Source organism: Gobio gobio (genome assembly GCF_949357685.1).
Source record: "Gobio gobio genome assembly, chromosome: 18".
Taxonomy (NCBI): Eukaryota; Metazoa; Chordata; class Actinopteri; order Cypriniformes; family Gobionidae; genus Gobio; species Gobio gobio.
The window spans coordinates 5,704,576-5,723,947 of record NC_137111.1 but is presented as its reverse complement, the minus strand read 5'-3'; the positions used below and the strand labels follow the sequence as shown (position 1 = coordinate 5,723,947).

The following is a 19,372-nucleotide window of genomic DNA, read 5'->3' as shown; positions in this document are numbered from 1 at the left end:
AAAACCTAGAGGAAGCCCCGACGAGGCCCGATCAAGTCCCGGAAGTGACAGTGGAAACACGACTGGCTCTGGCACACACTAGCACGCCTGCTTTTGTCCCGACAGTGGAAACGCGGCTATAGAGACCTTGTGGTGGGGTCATTAGCTAGAATCAACCCACAACATGCTAACAACTACCCAGAACACCTTAGCAAACACATAGCAACGCAAACAGCACCACAACATTGTGGCGGTGAGTTTTACAGGAAATGTTTGGAAATTAAGGAATTGTTTGTCTTTTTTTCCACTACTTAGACATGACATTACCGTCTCATGCAAACCTGTGGGAATGTCGGGCTCTTGAATCATAGCTGTTGGTAATTCCATAGGTGATGATTGGAACAGGGTCTTTGTGAGGCCCCCAGTGTTGGCTGAATCATCAGCCTGACTCACCGTACAGACGCCCAACAGGGAACCTGAAACCCTGCACCAGCGGAGCACCAGAACGCGTGCACATTGTTGCATTATGATGAAGTTGTTATTTCACTGTGATCATGTTGCATGGGACGTTGACAAAGAGAGAGAGAGAGAGAGAGAGAGAGAGAGAGAGAGAGAGAGAGAGAGAGAGAGATAACATTTTTGGCCCAGCGGATCTCAGCCCTTGAGTGCTGGAGGAATTTATCCTGAGAATTTTCTTTTTTTCTCAACCGAACCTTTGTTCTCGTCTAAATAATAGTTCTGCGTTTCAGTGCCTGTGGGTATTGTTCATGTGAATGGTGAGAGATTCTGTTGACAGAGTTTTTTTTCGAATGGGGAAACATCCCTGCCCTGTTTCTGTGCACAGACAGGCATTGTTTCCCATCATGTCTGGTTTTAAATGAATGGTTTCATGCATGTAACATCAGAGATTAGAATTTGTTCATCCACATTTAAAAGGCCCCATAAAATGGTTGGTCCACGAACCTCTGTGTAAATTGTTTGTAAAATCATTCATACGTAAATTGGCACATTTTACATAAGAATCGTACTCGTTCCATAAATGAGGCCCTGAGATCAAACGTCTGTAAAGCACAGCAAATGGTCAAGTTCATCCAAATGAATGGCGTCATAGAAAGATAAATCCCTTTTATTTGCTTCATGAGACGTCTGTGGCGTCAACAGCAGTAAACATGTCTCGGAGACATTAGAGACTTGGACCTTGAAACTCTGAAAACAAATGTCTTTCTTAATTCACTGCCTGGATTATTTCTAAATATCCTTTCTTCAAATCCCAGACATCTCTTTAACCTCTTCACCTCTGCCAGTTTTACAGTTTCCTCTCGTTCAGTTTTCTGGATGCCTGTGCGCTGTTCACCACCCCAGACACGCTTAGTATTCAAGCATGTAATTCACTTGGAATACGCCGCAACGTCATCATACACAGGCAACACTTAAATCTCCTAGATTTGGGGTTTCACATATGATGATGTCATGTACATGGGCGTAAATGTCATCAAACAGTTGAAGGGACAATAAACATAACATTTCTCAAGGGCAGTTTTTGAAGGGGACACAAATAACACAGCCAAAACTGTGTGGCGTTTTGGAGCACTGAAAAATGATCTCATGTCCGTTTTTCTTTTCTCTGTCATCTGGCCAACAACACAAATCAATAGTTGATTAAATGTGTCCTCATAGGTTCACCAAGCGGTAATATATTTATTAAATGATCTTGCTTCTTCCACATAGTATTGAGCAAAACCCAACACAGCGGTATTAGCCTAATGTCAGTGCACACAAAGGCTTATCACCGTGTTAGTTGTAGTGGGAGATTTATAACAAGCTACAAAAACAACATTCGCTAAAATATCGGACTCATGGGAAAATATCATCGGTTATCATCATTTTTTGTCATTGCTAATTTATTAATAACTCAGCATCTGTTTTAAAGAGAAAAGAATCACTTCATCCGATGTTTAAAGTAAATAAAATGGCTTGGTAACATAATGTTTCTAAACTTAAATGCATTATTTGCCCTGTTGTCATTCTTGTTTCACTACTTACACAATTATTTTAAGTATAGCGTAAAAGTACCTATTAAGCTCACCAAAATCTACATTGAGACATTTTAGTGCACAGGGTATTGGTTTGAAGTAATGAAAATAAAATAAAATATTAATCTCTCACACAATAATATAAAAAGCAATTAAATTAACATATACATCATTAAATGCAAAAAGTCTGGCTGTGCTTAATGGGTACATGTTTGTACCCTTAAAGCGATAGTTCACCCAAAAATGAAAATTCTGTCACCATTTACTCACCCTCAAGCTGTTCCAAACCTGTATGAGTTTCTTTGTTCTGCTGAACACAAAAGAAGATACGTTGAAGAATGTTTGTAACAAAGCAGAGAGAGCAACTATTGACTACCATAGTATTTTTTTCCCTACTATGGTAGTCAATGGTTGCTCTCTCTGCTTGGTTACAAAAATTCTTCTTTTGTGTTCAGCAGAACAAAGAAACTCATACAGGTTTGGAAACAACTTGAGGGTGAGTAAATGATGACAGAATTTTCATTTTTGGGTGAACTATCCCTTTAACACCCCAGTTGCCATTAAGCTCGTTTTTTGGGGGGGAAATTATTGTTAATTTTAAACAAAATTTTTAAAGAATCATTTTATAAAGATTGACTTGAAGTGACAACCATCAGTTAATATTTAAAGTCTGTTTATGAAGTATTTACATAGACGTTTAATGTGGATGAGCTTGAAGGGAGCACACTGAGCTTTATTGGAACAGCAAACCTTATAAATATTATTAAAGGGGTGATGAATTGAGAAATCAACTTTCCCTTGAGCCTTTGATATATAAAAGTTCATCGTGATATAAGAATATCCTGTAAGTTTCAGAGCTGAAAATGTCCTTGTCAGTCAAAGAAAAACTTTTATAGACACCAGGCCCAGAAAACGAGAGATCTCAGAATATGTCGACCATTGACGTCATCGAATGCAGAAGCTCCGCCTCAAGCCCCGCCCACCGACTCGTGGAGCTAAACGGGTCGCGCTACCGAGCAATAAACATGCCGGTTCCAGCTCACATGTGTAAGACATTGCACGTTTGTTCGCTTCATTTCACCACAGAATCGATTGTAAACAAGACACAGGTCGAGACTGGATTTGCAGACATATTGAGATTAAAACACAATGCTGAGCTTCTATATTGGATCCGACAGGAATGGTGCAACACATTTATGTGAGTAAAACATGTTTTTATATGTGTTAGTATTGCATTGTTACAGATAGTTTGATATCTATTGATTACATACCTTAGCACGCGGTCACAGGCTGGAGAAGCTGTTATTGGTTCATTCGGGATCAGAATCAGACTTGTAACGCCAGCTTGCAAAGCCCAACATGCTATGTGTTTTTCAGACGGCCTACCAAAACGTAAGCCCAAAATGGGCTATCTTAAATAGTGAAATAACATTCCTTTCTTGCGCGTGTGTGTGTACGGTTCGCGGTTATATTCACTGATCGGGCGGGCCAAGTAATACAAAAATAACATTCCAATCAATCGCGGGTGATGAGAGATGAATCTTTGTGTTTGTTCGATAAAGGCATTTCACGAGTCCTGTGAGTGATTCCCCAGATGCTTTCAAAACAATCCCCACATGAGCTGAAGCTCATTAAATATGCAAATCTTATCCAATCCTAGCCGTGGGCTTTTACAAATAAAAAAAGCCAGTTCATGACACCTTTAAAGTAAATTTAAAAGGACGATTTTGCTAAATAAATAATCTAGGTCATGTATTAAGTTCATACATATTTTAATATGAACAGCTATTATTGAAAATATCTATGAAATTATACTTTTTCTTATTGATGTCACACTAAAGCTGTGATTTATTGTTCACTCTAGCCTGCTCTATCCAAATAAAGGTGAATACTTGTTCCCTATGTGGGGCCCTTTAAATCTGAGCATATACACTCCCCATGGGGAGCGGAACCATTGTATGTGGGCGGGACAAAACCCACCCACTTTTTAAGACCAATTATATTAGACCCACTCACTTAAGCACTTTATTATTGAATTTATTTATTTTATTTATTGAAAGTAAATGCCTTTCTGATTTGATATGTGATGGGAAAAGGGAGTAGAGCAAGTTCGGCAGAAGGCGGATTCGAACATGGGTCAATTTGCGTCAAAACTCTCTGCCATGTGTCTTACCCCTACACTTTTGCCACTGTAAATAATTCAGTGTTTTACATCATTTTGTCTGTCCCAACCATCAAACAAGGCGGCCTATGTACACTTAATATTAATGGCATCTACTCCAGTTAAAAGTTTCTGGGGGAGGACCAATCAATTTTTTTTTTTTTGCTTCTGACGCCCATGACTTTCCCTTCAATTTGGAATGTCCCTCGAGTAAAACGCACTATGAAGATCACTACGGCAGACACTGTCAGGCGATTAGAACTTATCCAGAGATTATCTTGCTGACGTAATGTTGACAAGTACCAGAAACAAAACTGCATTCTTTATTCAGTCTAGCCTTTAATCCATTGCTTCTCCCACCTTGTCCACTTGCCATGAAAAAAGACCTGTCATGCACTTGGCAGAGGTTACGGTGTTTCATTACCCACATCTAGTTCCTCCCTCAGCATTCCGCTGTAATTATGAGACACTACAGGCTCTTCTGTGGCTCCAAAACACCAGGCTGGAGGAGAAGCAAGGGACGGAGAGGGCAAGAGAGCAGAGAGCATATCTATTTCTGCCTTGTGTGATGTCATCTGAAAGGGTGCCGGCCGCTTTTGTAGCTTTGCTCTCTCTCTCTCTCTCTCTCTCTCTCTGCTCTACCCTGACAAGAGGAGGAGGGCTGCTGTCAGAGCAGAAGCACACTAAGAAGTTAAGTCAAATGGGACACGGAGACAGAAGGGGAGAATTAAAAGAGGGTCAAGCGTCTACCAATCAGCATGAACCGGTCGCCGCACAAATGGAGCTGTGGCAGATGTTGCCTGAATAATGTGAGGGAGGCGGGGTCTTGAGCCCTGTGCCAGGAGGGTGTCTGTCATTGCCGGTTGGACCACAAGAGAGGCAGGAGCGGCTATTTGTTTCTCCTGGAGCTTATGGCTTTGTTTTCCCAGATTTAAGGATTTGTATCAGGATATGCCACCATTATGCATACGGGATACCTCTGCTTGGATGACTGTATGGGAGTTCTCAGGAAATTCTAAAATTCTTTTTGGATGTGATGGAGTTATAAAGAACTAAGGAAACAAGCAACAATGACAAGTTGTGACAATGGGCAGAAATGGAAACCAGCAGGATTGTCATCTTGGAAAAGGATGTTTAAGAGGAAGAAGTGATGTATTAGAGAAATGCCAAAAGTTTATTTTTTAAAAAGAATATATATATATTTTTCATTCAATTTATTTTCGCCAATCTCTATAAAAGTAATTTAAAGAAATTCAAAGTATTTTTCATTTTAAATGGTTTATTCATAGTCTATATTTTACTTTTACTGCTGTATTTATTTACCTTATCATTGGGGTAAAGCGTATGCCTGGTGACTTGCAAAAGTAAAGACTCCCTTTTGGCTTCTTTTAATGTTTTTCATGTCTGTTAGAGATTGTTGCACTGAAAACCTTTACCTCATTGTTATACGTCATTTGTAAGTTATTGTCGTAATGGGGAAGCCTCTGAGTAGACCAGACTGTCTGCGGCAGAACCCTTCTTGTGTGGGCAAAGGGGAGGAGGAGGACCTCAACATTGATGATTGTTACGTTCCCCAGAGGTCCATATATGACACAGTGCGTCTGAATGAGCAGATCGACTCGGGCTCCAAGGGAAGCCTGTCCTCAAGGCACTTCGTTGGCACTTTGCCATATAGCCATCGCACCATGGACATAAGCGCACTCTGTGGGAACGGCGTCTTGGCCTCCTCCAGTGCCTTTGAGCTCCGCAGCAGGGAGGCGGCGCGTTTGGATGAGCGGCTTGTGTTCGACGGCTTGAAGCTTAATGGAGATATTATCCGGGGTGCAGACACCGTGCTGTGTAAGCCCCGGCCAGTGGGTGAGAAAAGGGAGCCGCCTCAACACCGCCGCTCCTGGCGGACCTTCGCCCCCGCAAACCTCAGTGAGTTCGGCAGCTCCAGCGGAATGCTGTGCGATGATGGAATGGGACAACGTGGACTGGGTCGAGTGGGAAGAGGACGGAGTATGACGAACTCTCTTACCTCTGAAGGCGACTCGGGCCTGTGTAGTCCCACTGTGGAAAGAGAACAAAACCCACGAGCCCAGAGGAGAACCGGGCCTGGCACAAGAAGCCTTTCTTCTGCTGAGGGAGTGCACGTATCTGGGGATCTGGAGCCAGGGCATTCCCTCAGCTCCGGTCAGGAAGACTTCCCCTTCTCCCCAATGAAAGACAGGTTACGAACTCCGCTGTATTACACAGATGGATCAACGCTTGGAAGCCAACAATGCAACAATACACACAACTCAGACCTCACTGTGGGTCAGCACGCTCTTTCATATAGCGATTGTCCAGATATAAATGTCAGGACGTTGGCAGAGTCGAGCAGTAAAACACACATGTCCACAACATTTTCAGGATATGAGGAATTACCCACAGCTGAGCTTCTTGAAGACACTTGTTCACAGGAGGACTGTGAGCTGCTCAGCGTTGTGGTGACTGAACCAAAGACTCTTTCACGTTGCCTGAAGGATATAGAACATGTAACTAAGGATGTAAAGAGTTATGAATACGAGCAAAGAGCTACAGACTCCAAAATGGCAGACTTGGAGGATTTCTTGTTGTTAGTTGAAAAGGAGGGAGGCTTCACCAATGGAATAAAACACATGGACGATGAAGACATAGAGAGTCTATTAACATCCATAGCCGAATGTTCGCAGATGGACCTTGTGGCCTTGCCTTCCACACAGGTACCCCGAAATAGCTGGTGGATGTTGATTGTTTGATTAACGTTTCCTGGGAGGCTGGCTAGTGCAATTTGGCCTTTATCAGATTAGGAGACAGCTGAATTGGCTTTATCATTATTTGCTGGTCAGTGACTCAGTGAGATGTTGTGATCATGCACAGCTGGCTATAACTGAGGAGAAGCATCTCACAACAACCAGTAGACTGACGCTGGAGCATATAGTGCCCATTTTAGTGGGAGAACATCACCTTATAAGGATGCTGGCTAAAACATATCTAGTTACCCTGCTGAAAAGACCAATGTAACTGGCCACTAGCTTATGTTTTGGATGCTGGTTCCCAGAATGGGATTGTTGTCGGAGTGTAACGATACATCGTTAAATGATATATCGCGATATAAAAATGGGACAATGTAAACGATATGATTTGAGATAATAGTCATTTTATGCAAGGCTCAGCTTACTGTATTTAGAAGGTATAATTCACCCAAAAATGTAAGTTCTGTCATCATGTTCTCACCCTCATGTCGTTTCATTTAACTTTCAAACTCGAATGAAGATTTTTTTGAGAGGTTTCTGTTCCTCCATTTAAAGTCAATTCCTCTAAACCTTTAAAAATATCCAAAAATGTCGTAAAGGCTTTGTAAAAAATAACTAATTGATTGGTCTAATCCAAATCCAAGTCTTCTGTAGAGACATGATGGCTTTATATGATGAACAGATTTACAACTACGCGCATACTGTAGTAAACACGGACATTCTAATGCGCGAAAACAACTTGAGAGTGAGCAAATGCAGAATGTAAATTTTTTGGATGTACTAAACATTTACAGTTTGAGAATATAGTCATTTTGAGACGCTTTCTTGTGATTAGATCTGTGATTGATTGCGTTGATCATCTGAAGCGCACACGCTGCCAGAGGGGCACTCCTCAAATTCAAAGCATTTAAATCACCAGACCACCTTTCGTAGTAGTATGATTATTCAAAGTGTTTTAGATTATTTATTCTTGTATGTATAGTGCATTAATACCAGGAGAGGCGGAACATAGCGAGCACCGGGAGAGTTTGTGCGCTCGGCCTGCCTTGAAAGCTTGAGGAAAACATTTTGTTTACAGAGTTTCAGTGACATTACTACATTAAACGACTATATAATGTTGAATATAATGTTTAATAATGCAATATTTGTGGGTCCTGATAATAATACAATAATAATAATATTATTTTAATAATAATAAAAAACCTTGCATTAAAATATTGCGATACATATCATATCGTGAGTTCAGTATCGTGATGTGTATCGAATCGTGACACAAGTGTATCGTTACACCCCTAGATTGTATTAGTAGTTACTGTATGCTATCCATGTAATGTCTAATGTTAATATCTCCTGAGGAGTTTTAGGAGAAACATCAAAGATAAATTTGATTCTTAACGTAGAACCATAACTGAGAGCTCTGTGTAGAGCCAAAGAGTAACTTTCATTTCAATGAATTTTCAAACACTGAATAGTAGAGATGTGACGGTGAGGAAATCTTCCCACCGGTTAATCGACATGTGACAACACAGATAAAACTGGTACCACTGGTATCAAATCGCAAATTTTAAACCGAAAGTAAAATGCACACGGCCGCTCGGGCATTCATAACGGAGCGGTGTAGAGCAAAGTGACTGTTCTCAATGAATTCCTATGAAAGTTAAGCTTCCATAGGCATGACTGTGCGGACGTGCTCATTTTACTTTCGGTTTAGAATTAGCACCAATTCAGGGGCGGGTTGCTTGAATTGTGGGTTCATTAGCCTATTATTCTTAATGAAAAACACAACAACAAAACAGTATAATGACAAACCGGCAACACCGACTATCGCAGCAAGCCTACTGAATAGCATAGTTTTTTCATTGGTTTTTAGTGTTCTTCTATATTTATCACCTGCAGGTTTTCCAGAAAGACGTCATTGAGTCGTTGCACAGCCAATTGCACGAGTTGAACACGCTGGGCCATTCATTGATCCAGAACGCCGGCAAAGGCACCAGCACCAAGAGCCTTGATCACGACCTAGAAGAGGTCAACACCCGATGGAACACCCTCAACAAAAAAGTAAGACCCACTCTTCAGCTAGTCTCACAACATGTTTACATTTCAGTTGAAGAGGTGCAATGATATCATGATTTGATTGGCTTGATTTCTTTATCCACTGCACTCTGGAATGCTCATAATCTTTTGATAGCAATCATAATGTTTGCCAATGTTGGTGAGTAACTAACAAGTACTGAAGGTACTACCTTAGCTGTATTTTTCAGTACTTTGAGAATAGACTGTATTCAAAATAGTGTAGCTTTCCAGTATGTAGTGGTGTAGTGTTAGATGCTACACCAGCAAATGTAGTCATGTGTAGCATGCCGAGCTACAGTTTTAAGGCCGTTTCCTCAGCACTGCTGTGTGTGTGTGTGTGTGTGTGATCCTCTCAGGTCGCGGAGCGATCTGCACAGCTTCATGAAGCCCTGCTGCACTGTGGCAGGTTCCAGGATGCACTGGAGTCTCTTCTCAGCTGGCTCACGGACACCGAGGAGCTGGTGGCCAATCAGAAGCCTCCATCAGCAGAATTCAAAGTGGTCAAAGCACAGATACAAGAGCAGAAGGTATGACGTTAGAAATGATCAATGAGAATCAGTTGGCTTTTGGTTTTCCATGTGCTGATATCAGTTTATTTGTCCTATTGGCTCTGTCTAGCTCTTGCAGAGACTGCTGGATGACCGAAGGGCTACAGTGGAGCTGATTAAGACAGAGGGACGGAAGGTGACGGATTTAGGTGACACTGTTGATAAGGAGAAGATTGCGAGAGAGATTGAATGCCTGGGGCAAAGGTGGGATGCCCTACTCAAGAAAGCTGAGAACAGGTAAAACTATTAACACATATCTATGGTTGTACTATATTTTGATGGTCCCCTTTAGACATTCAGTTGACTATAAGTAACGTTGCACCTACATTAGGGTATTAGTTGAGTATTAGTAGACTTAGGGGTAGGGTTGGGATTAGTAGAATAAGTTGACATGTAGTTGCAAAGTTACTTATAGTCTTAACAGAATGTCTAAAGGGGACCAACAAAATAAAGTGTCACCAAATCTATTATTAAATTCTGGAAATATAGTGCCCATTTCTGGCAAGTCAAATAGGCATTGGTCAAAAGTTGGGATGCAACGATTGCAATTTTCTTGGCCGATTCCAATTTCCAATATTTTTGTAAGTGGGTTGTTGACGTGACATGGCATTTTCAGTGTCACACAAGTTACAAATGAATATAATTAGTATTGTCATCATTTAAAATGTAGTAAATGGTTAAACATTTCTTTGTCTTATATGGACACAAAAACTGCTTTGTCTTAAGATTTTTTACATTTTTAAGCCAAATCTCAAAATTGTCCAACTGTCTCAATAAATTACAACTTTTATAAGTTAAAAAGAAAAGCATACAAATGTTAATAAATACATCAGGTATCATTTTAGTGTCTATTTTAGTAAATGACAATAGGATTTAGGAACTTGATACATTTTGTCACGGAAAACCATGTCCTCCGGTGTGACACCATATCCTGAATTTAAATCGGGCAATTATACTGACAAGGACCCCATTCAAGGTTATGTTACTGTGAAGCCCATGACATGTGCATATGGTAAGATTTTGTCTCAGAATTGCTCAAATATTTAACTTTTTTGGAACCACTATAAAAGTGTTGATTTCTGTTGTCCTTTGGTGCGACACCCCTATATTCTTAATTCTTTCTGTCACACCTTCTTCTGTCACATTTTAGTAAAAATGTTCAAAAAACAGTGAAAGAACTGACAAAGTTAGTGACCCCTTACATTTTCTCAAACATCAGTTTTCACACGACATAACAATATGTATTTTTTCTTCAAAAGCATTATTTACTGCTTATTTGTCACCTACCCAAGTGTGGCCTGCTGATTCCGATTTTTGCCAATTCTGTTTTTTGCCGATACTGATTTTTGCAGACACAGATTTTTGCAGATACCAATTTTTGCAGATTACGATTTTTGCAGATACCGATTTTTGCAGATTACGATTTTTGCAGATTACAATTTTTGCAGATACCGATTTTTGCAGATTACTATTTTTGCACATATCGATTTTTGCAGATTACGATTTTTGCAGATACCGATTTTTACCGATTACGATTTTTTTCTTTCTAAGAACTGTAATTGACAGCATATACAACAAAAATCTACTTTTCTTAAATTAAAAGTTTTTTTTTCATAAAAATAACTACAAGTAAAAAGTCAGTAATACAGTAAGAAGAAATAAACGAATTGCAAACAACAGTACAAAATGCAATAGTATAAAGAGAGATATGAAACACGGCTTTAAGTTTTTCAAGAGGGTCTAATAGTATATTCAGGAAATAAATACTACAGAAATGAAAGTAATCAAATGTAAAGTAACACTGGAAAGTCTTCATTGAAAAAATGTAATACAGATTAATGCTTACAATTGAAGTTACAAAAGTTATTCAGTGAGTGATTTTCTCTTTGTCTTTTGTTCTTTGATGAACGATGATTTTGGGCGTTTGTCGGCGATATCACGAAACCTGTTGGCGAGTGTTAAATACAAATTTCATAAATACAATTTCAGTGTTTGCAAACAAATGTCATGTTTAATTTAATGTGTTACTTTGTGTTTCTCTGTAATTATTTGTGAAATGTACTTGCAATGCCATTTATAATGATAAGATTAGATAAGAAACGCGCATTTCGATTCCGCTTATCGGTTACTGTGTGCGCATTTTATTGTAATTTTTAACCTTTTGAGCGCAAAAAAGACGCACACGCTGTTTTCTGTTCTGCACACACACACATGCGCACAGAACGGCTTCTTATAGTGAATGAATAGTGCGCGATAATGAACTGAGTTTTCTTCCTCGTCTTTTTACACAGCACGCGAATGAACAAATACACACAAAAATGTCTACATTCTCTCGTAAACACAGTCGATTATGTCATTGACGGCAGATTTTCTTGATGCCGTCTCTATGATAACGTTAATCAAACAACAAAAGATGAGAAAAGTCACTTGCTGTTCTAGACAGAATAACTATATTTGTAATGTATAGCCTATATTTGATCAATAAAGTGCAGTGTTATTTTACATTTGATTACAGCTTCTGTATCTACCTGGACATGTTTATTTCAATCCTATCTTTGTTCAATAGTATTTATTTGTGCAATTTCTAATTTGCTTATTTGTTCTTATGAGTGTTTAATTGTCTTTAATAATGCTTGAAATTTATTTTAGTTTTTTTTTTTTTGCTACAGTATTTTTAAACCATAGGCAAAAGTTGCTAACCTGTCGATTTTTGTTCATGGTATTCAGCTACAATGAAACATTTTGCAATAATAGCCTAATAATAAATGTGAATAATATCTAAGGTTGGAATCTAAATTAGGAATCGATAAGAATCAGAATTGTTAAAATTCAAACGACACCCAACCCTAGTTTTGAATGAGTTTAAACTTTGGTGGACCAATCTCAAGTTACAGCTCTAAATACGAATCAGTTCTCGTTTTCCAACCCTGCTTATAAGGTATAATCATAATCACTGCTGTTCTCATGGGGAAAGCATACGTACAGTATAATCAAAGCCAGTCAGGTCCAGCAGGAAAACTAACTGCGGCGTTCTTGGCAGACACAAGCAGCTGGAGAATATTTTGGTGGTGGCACAGCAATTCCACGAGACCCTTGAGCCGTTGACGGAGTGGCTGACAGCTACCGAAAAAAGACTAGCCAACTCAGAGCCCATCGGCACACAGACGTCCAAGTTGGAGGAGCAAATCTCTCAGAATAAGGTACCGGTCACATCCGTCCCGTGACCATGCATGCGTCGTTTGTTTTCCATCGTGTTTTACGTTATCCATTCCCTGCATTTAAGTTCTTCTCCATTATGTTCTCATCCATTCTTTTTGTTTTATTATGGTTTCCTCTCCCTGGTTATGTGGCATCCGTGGTAAACAGGCCTTAGAGGAGGAGGTTTTGGGCCGGGGTAAGATCTTGTACCAGGCCATGAGTCTGGGCCAATCTCTACGGGATGTCGGCTGTGTGGATGACAAGGAGCTGGTGCAGGCAAAGCTGGACGGCATGAACAGCAGCTATATGGAGCTGCAGGAGCATTGCCGTCAGAAGGCCGAGTTAATGCGGCAGGCCCTGGCTAATGCGCAGCTCTTTGGGGAGGACGAAGTGTCCCTAATGACCTGGCTCGATGAGGTGCACTGCAAACTGAGCGAAGTCTCGATCCAAGACTACGCCACGGCCGTGCTCGCAAAACAGCATGCCGAGCAGCTGGTACTTCACAAGCTCCTCCTCTTAAGGCTTCCTTCCCTCGTTTCATTTCATTTCTCTGTTTTCTGCGGCCTGGTTTGATTATCGCTGATGTACGTTTCAATGTCCAGGCTCTTCATGAAGACATTGAGTTGAGGAAACAAAATATCGAGCAGGCCATCCTAAATGGGTTAGAACTGCTGAAACAATCCACAGGTGAGATTAAAGGAAAAACCCACAGTCAATATTTGGAGGGTTTGCTGTTTGATGAGAACTGTTTGTTCACTTTCATTCAGGCGATGAGGTTGTCGTCATCCAAGGTAAACTGGATGGAATAAAGACGAGGTATTCAGAGATCAACACAATGAGCAGCGATGTTTCAAAGACTCTGGACAAAGCCCTGTCTCTGGCCACAAAGCTGCAAAACACCCACGAGGAGCTGAACTCCTGGCTGGAGAAGGTTGAGTCCGAGCTGGCCACATTTAAAGCTGAAGAACCAGTCGGAGAGCAGCTCACTTGCTTGCAAGAGAGGCAGAAGGTAAGTGCGTTTTCACTTATAGGAGAGGCGATTCACAAAAGGGTTTATGCTAGGCTCCTTGATGTCTTTTAAGGGACCGTTTACCCGACAACGTTTTCAACTAAAAAAACTGAAAACTTTGTGTACGTTTTGGCCGTTCATTTACTGCATTTTGGGGGCCTGAAAACACAAACTTTTGAAAACGGGTTTTTGAACACAGCGTTTTTGAAAACAATACTGTTATCGTTTCTGTGAAAACCATAGACTGTAAAAAAATATGGACGTAGTGTCTGTGACGTCACCTGAAGATTTCTGAAGAGCAATTTTGAAGCGTAAAGTCGGCCGTCGCCATCTTGGCAGCGCGTCTGACAACTGACAAAGGGCAAAGAGGCGGGACGTGGGTGGAGCTGAGGTGCCTGGTTGCTGAAACCACGCCCAACTAGCGCAACCATAGTGGGAATCCACCTGTCACTCAAGTGGCCACGCCCTTTATGCTGAACTTTTAATATAATTTAAACAGATTAGTTATAAACAAATTCACCCCCTCACAGTTGTCATGAAGGGCAAAATTAGCTGTTTAAAGACATTTAGGCTATGCCCACACCAAGGGGAAAAACAATCCAACGCTCTCCATTGACTTTGTATTTCGAGAAGCCGCCTCCTTGTCATTCTTGACTTATAACAAAAAACAGAACAATGAACAAAAGCTGCTATGTGACAGGATATACAGCAAACAAGCTAAAAAACCCAGAACTACGTTTTTATAAGATGTCGACCCAAAAATATTAGAGCATTTAAGGAGACAAAAGTGGATACAGGCAATAAGATGTGGAGCATCAGCAGGAAGAATGGGGAAATTGTGGGATCCTGACACTCAGTATGCCTATGTGTGCTAAGTCAAATATCCAAATGTCAGTTTTATATATTATATTTTAGCATATCCTGTCGGCGATTGCGTTCCCCTCCAGTGGGCGTAGTTCTCAGAGTAATGTGACCCGTTGCACTCTGTCTGAATTGCCTGTGAATCCACTTTTGTGTCCTTAAACGCTTGTTTTTTTTAGGTTGACAGCTTATAAAAAATTAGTTCTGTGTTTTTTAACTTGTTTGCTGTATATCCTGTCATATAGCAGCTTTTAGACATTGTTCTGTTTTTTGTTATAAGTCAGAAAAGACAAGGAGGCGGCTTCTCGCAATACAAAGTCAATGGGTTGTTTTCCCCCCGGTGGGCGTGGTTTTCAGATTGTGACGTGTGTCGCTCTGTCTCTATAGATCAAAAGCACTTTTTGTTCCAGGCTGTAAACATGTTTTTTTTGTGCTGTAAAGTTGGGCGTTTTAACATGGGGGAGATACAGATTTGACTCTCTTCTGGAGCCTGTCTCTAGTGGCCAGTTGATGAATTGCAGTTTAAGTCACTTCTGTGTTGGATTCAAGAGAGAACGCAGGAGGTTGCCGCTTAGTGTAAACTAAAAAAAGGTGAATTTGTGAATTGTGTGTTATGTTTTCAGTCTATAGGCGTGTAGTGTTTCTTTACAAAGTGACATCGCCATCTACTGGCCTGGCATGAATAATACAGCGCTTTTAGTCGTTTTTGTGGATCTGCGTGAACGGATCATTTTGTCTGTCTGCGAAAAACGCAAAGGAAAACGCTTCCATTTTTCCTTTTCCTTTCATGGTTTCCTTCATAGTTTCAGAAGAGATCTCAAATATATCTCAACTGTGCTCAGATTTGCCAGACTAAATGATATGGTTTATGATGTCCAACTTTATTGCTCTGTTAAATACATTTAGCAGAAACATACAAGACAAAAACATAACAGAATAAATCCAATATAACCCTAATAAAGAGCTTGCAAAGTCTGACTGATGGGATGGAAATATAATGGTGAAGTTTAATAAAAAAAAAAAAAAAAGCAAAATAAAATCTGTTACACTTTATCTTAAGGTGTCATTAGCCAGATTTCCATCCAAGGATTTTTTTTGTGGAATAATGTTTAGCGCATCAAAATGTGTACAGATATAGCTGATGGAAATGTCAATTATTGATCATCTTTTGCAAATGTCATTTAACTTTATATAAATTCTATATAAATTCTTCAAATATCGTGAAAAATAGTTTGGAAGCTTTAATGCAAGTAAAGTTAGTTAGTTAATAAAGTCTGTAGTTCAAAGGCATGTTAAATCTATTATATTAATATAATTAAATTGTATATTAAATTATTTTATTACTATTGGTAAGAATAAGACATGTTACCTCTCAAACAAATCATTCGTCATCATTTTAGCAATTTTGTCAGATTTTTACAATCGAATAAAAGTTCATCAGAATAATATTAGCTAACTGCACCCGTTTCTGAATATTGCTTGTATTGATCTAAATATGTCTTTATAATGAAGTACAAAAAAAACATGACGCTTGTTAATAATAATAATTGTATGCATACAATTTAATAATATATAATAAAAATAAATTAGGAAAATGTAGCGCAGAGAAAATTGTAGCTCGTCAAAAATAAAAATGAAGGAAAGCTGTTGGAGTTTCCAATACTGACCAAAAGAAAGGTCAAATAAACTTTACGCACACCATTTTATCGGTAAAGGACCAATTGGATGGAAACAGGCTGGAGACAGCTAATTTCGCCAAAAAATGTATGCATATTCACTTTGTAGATAACACAAAATGGATGGAAACTTGGCTATTTTTACCATGAAATTACACAAATGAGTACTTAACAACTAAATATTAACACCTCATGTACTTACTATAGGTTTAGTTACTTGTAAGTATGCATCAGGTAACATGTATAACAAGGGCACTGTAAAATAAAGTGACACCAAAAACTTTTTCACACAGTAAAACCCATAAGAATCATCTACTTTTATTACAGAAAGAATGTAAAGTGTTTGTTTTCCTGTGTCCGTCACATTCAGACACTGCTGAAGGAGGTGAAGGGTCAGAAGCCACTGGTGGACTCTCTTAATGAAGTAAGCAGCGCTCTGCTGGAGCTGGTTCCCTGGCGGGCGAGAGAAGGCTTGGACAGGATGCTCACGGATTGCAACGAGCGGTACAGGTCGGCCAGCGATGCCGTTACCCAGCATGTGGACCAGACCGGAGCTGCCATCTTAAAATCCCAGCAGGTACGGCGGTTCTCAGCTGCTTGAGAAAATAACACCAGCCTTCTATTAGGAAGATTTACAATGATGTTTGTTAAAGTGCCCAAACAATGAAGCGCCTGTGATTGCTGCCAAGGGTGATCGGCCTCATTGTGGTGTTAATTCTTAATGCTTTATAGTCTTAATTCACCCTCTTGAGTCGCCTTGATGGTATTTACATAATATACTAATGGAGTGTGACCCAGAGTGATTACATTTGCATCTCATTAGTGTGTTTATATCATTTATACTGATTAGTTTGTGCATAGCTGACTGACTCGCATGGGTTTCTAAAATAATATGTAAGGTTAAACACTACTACTAACAATATATCGTACATTTTTAATTATTATTAATGTGGATTATCTGGCAATTTATAAAGGGGAATGTTATGCATTTGAGTGACTTTGGGAGTGTAATTATAGTGTCTGTTGAACCAAAAGCTCTCCTGATTTCATTTTTCATGAAAATTTTCCACTCAGAGAATGAAACGTACTGTCTTTAGACTTGTTTATTGGCTAATCTCTTTGCTTGTAAAACAAGTAACAACCTGTCTTCATTTGCATATCCACAGTGGTGTTATGCAAATGTACGGGATTGTGTTAATGAGCTCATAGATGTGTGAATTTCTGAATGTGCATTATAAACATATGAATATGCATGCATAGTACATCAAACTCAATCTTGATTTCATTGAATATTAATGTCAGTTAAATGTATGCATTCGCATGGAAATGTGATATGGACAGTCACAGATCACTGTTTGCTTGCTTTTGCTCTGATGTGCAGTTCGATCAGGCGGCCGCCGCCGAGCTGGAGTGGCTGACGGAGGCAGAGAAGAAGTTGTCAGGCCTTGGAGACATCAGGCTTGAGCCGGAGCAGACCTCAGCTCAGCTACAGGCTCAGAAGGTCAGTCTGCCGTTTGCGTCTCTTACACACGCAGGGCTTGATATTGACTTTTGCTGTGTTTTTCTAAAGTTACTAGCCACTCCGCATTTTCACTGGCCACAATTTTGACATCGATGCCATGGGGGAAAACTGCCATATAGATATTTTTTATAAGATCTCATAATTTGTCAGCAGGATTATTAGGCTGCTGTCACTTTAAGAGCTGACGCAAGGATCCATTACACTGTAATGCTGCGTTCACACCAAACGCGAATAGAGCATCAAAATGGCGTCTACCACGTCTAGTTGGACGCATGAACATTTTGAATCCATTCGAAATCGAGCGTTTGAAGCGAAATATACGCACGTTCAAGGCGCTCCAGGAGAAATATGTCATAAAACACCACTCTGCCTCTTTTCATTTTCATAAAAAATATATATTAAACATCAATAGCCACACAAATGTGGTCCAGGCAACTCCTACATTATCGTCACTGCATGTATATTTAAATATCCTTAAAAAATAAAGTTATGAAACTTCTCTTTGCCCTCAGTCAAAACGATTTGGCAGACAACAACAGAAGGACTGGCCGAGGAAAGGCTGCTCTCGCTGGGGTTAATGAGCGCTGAGCGCCTGGATCTCACAACTCCAAAAACACTAGATTGTTTTTTTAAATAGGCGCTCTCTTTATAACTATCACAGATTTGACTACCTGAAAAAGTCTTAAAGCTACATTATGTAACACAATAGTAGTATTTTTAAATTATGCGGAGTTTCACGTGACAGCAGCGAGCAGGCTCCTGATTGGTTAACGCGGCGCGAATTGACGGGCGTCAGACGCAAATTCGCTTCAAACACGTGAACTAGAGCCCGACCCATAAAGGATTTTTAAGGCCGATACCGATAAAAATATTTGTCGATTTAGAAATCCGATATTCCGATATATCGTTTATTTTTATTTATTTTTTTTATATTAATTTATCGGCCATCATAAATGCCGATACCGATAGTTTGGAAAATTATCGTTTTTTTTTTTTTTTTTTTAATATATTAATTTATCGGCCATCATTAATGCCGATACCGATAATTTGGAAAATGCCTAATATCGGCCTGCCGATATATCGGTCGGGCTATAGCGTGAATGCACAAAAAGCGCAAGACGCTCAATTCGAGTCCAATTCGCGTCATTCGCACGAACTGGACGCGCGAATGAGGCTGAATTGCGTTCAACACACCTTTCCATTGACTTAACATTGAAATCACTCGCGCCAAACGCTCTATTCGCATTTGGTGTGAACGCAGCATTACACACACGTTTTCTTTCTCAACTGTTTATGTTCACTTCAAACAGAACTGACTGTGTTTACGTGAACGCTCACCAAGACCGGCATTTTGACATGATTGTGTGTGTATTTGACTGTTTAAGAGCAATAAGCAGCGAAAAAGAGCATAATGTAGGGCTGAGAGGCGGCTTTATGTTGGTGTGAGCACAAAATCTGCAGGAATGAGTAAAATTATGCTCAATATGTGCAATCCCACGCCGAATTTCAAGCCCTGTAACAGCAACAATATTCATCCGGGGCTAATGAAGCGA

At 39.8% G+C, this 19,372-nt stretch overlaps 1 protein-coding gene across 5 annotated transcripts in view; it reads left to right on the top strand.

Moving 5' to 3' along the window:
• dst (dystonin) overlaps nt 1-19,372 on the top strand; it is a 338,403-nt gene that overhangs the window by 246,973 nt on the left and 72,058 nt on the right. For all 5 annotated transcript variants that reach the window (XM_079842865.1, XM_079842868.1, XM_079842869.1 and 2 more), the window contains 9 exons: nt 8,829-8,990; nt 9,362-9,532; nt 9,624-9,790; nt 12,594-12,753; nt 12,920-13,246; nt 13,354-13,438; nt 13,519-13,760; nt 16,668-16,874; nt 17,679-17,798. In XM_079842865.1, the coding sequence (XP_079698991.1) occupies nt 8,829-8,990; nt 9,362-9,532; nt 9,624-9,790; nt 12,594-12,753; nt 12,920-13,246; nt 13,354-13,438; nt 13,519-13,760; nt 16,668-16,874; nt 17,679-17,798 (1,641 nt within the window). The remainder of the gene's footprint in view (nt 1-8,828; nt 8,991-9,361; nt 9,533-9,623; nt 9,791-12,593; nt 12,754-12,919; nt 13,247-13,353; nt 13,439-13,518; nt 13,761-16,667; nt 16,875-17,678; nt 17,799-19,372) is intronic.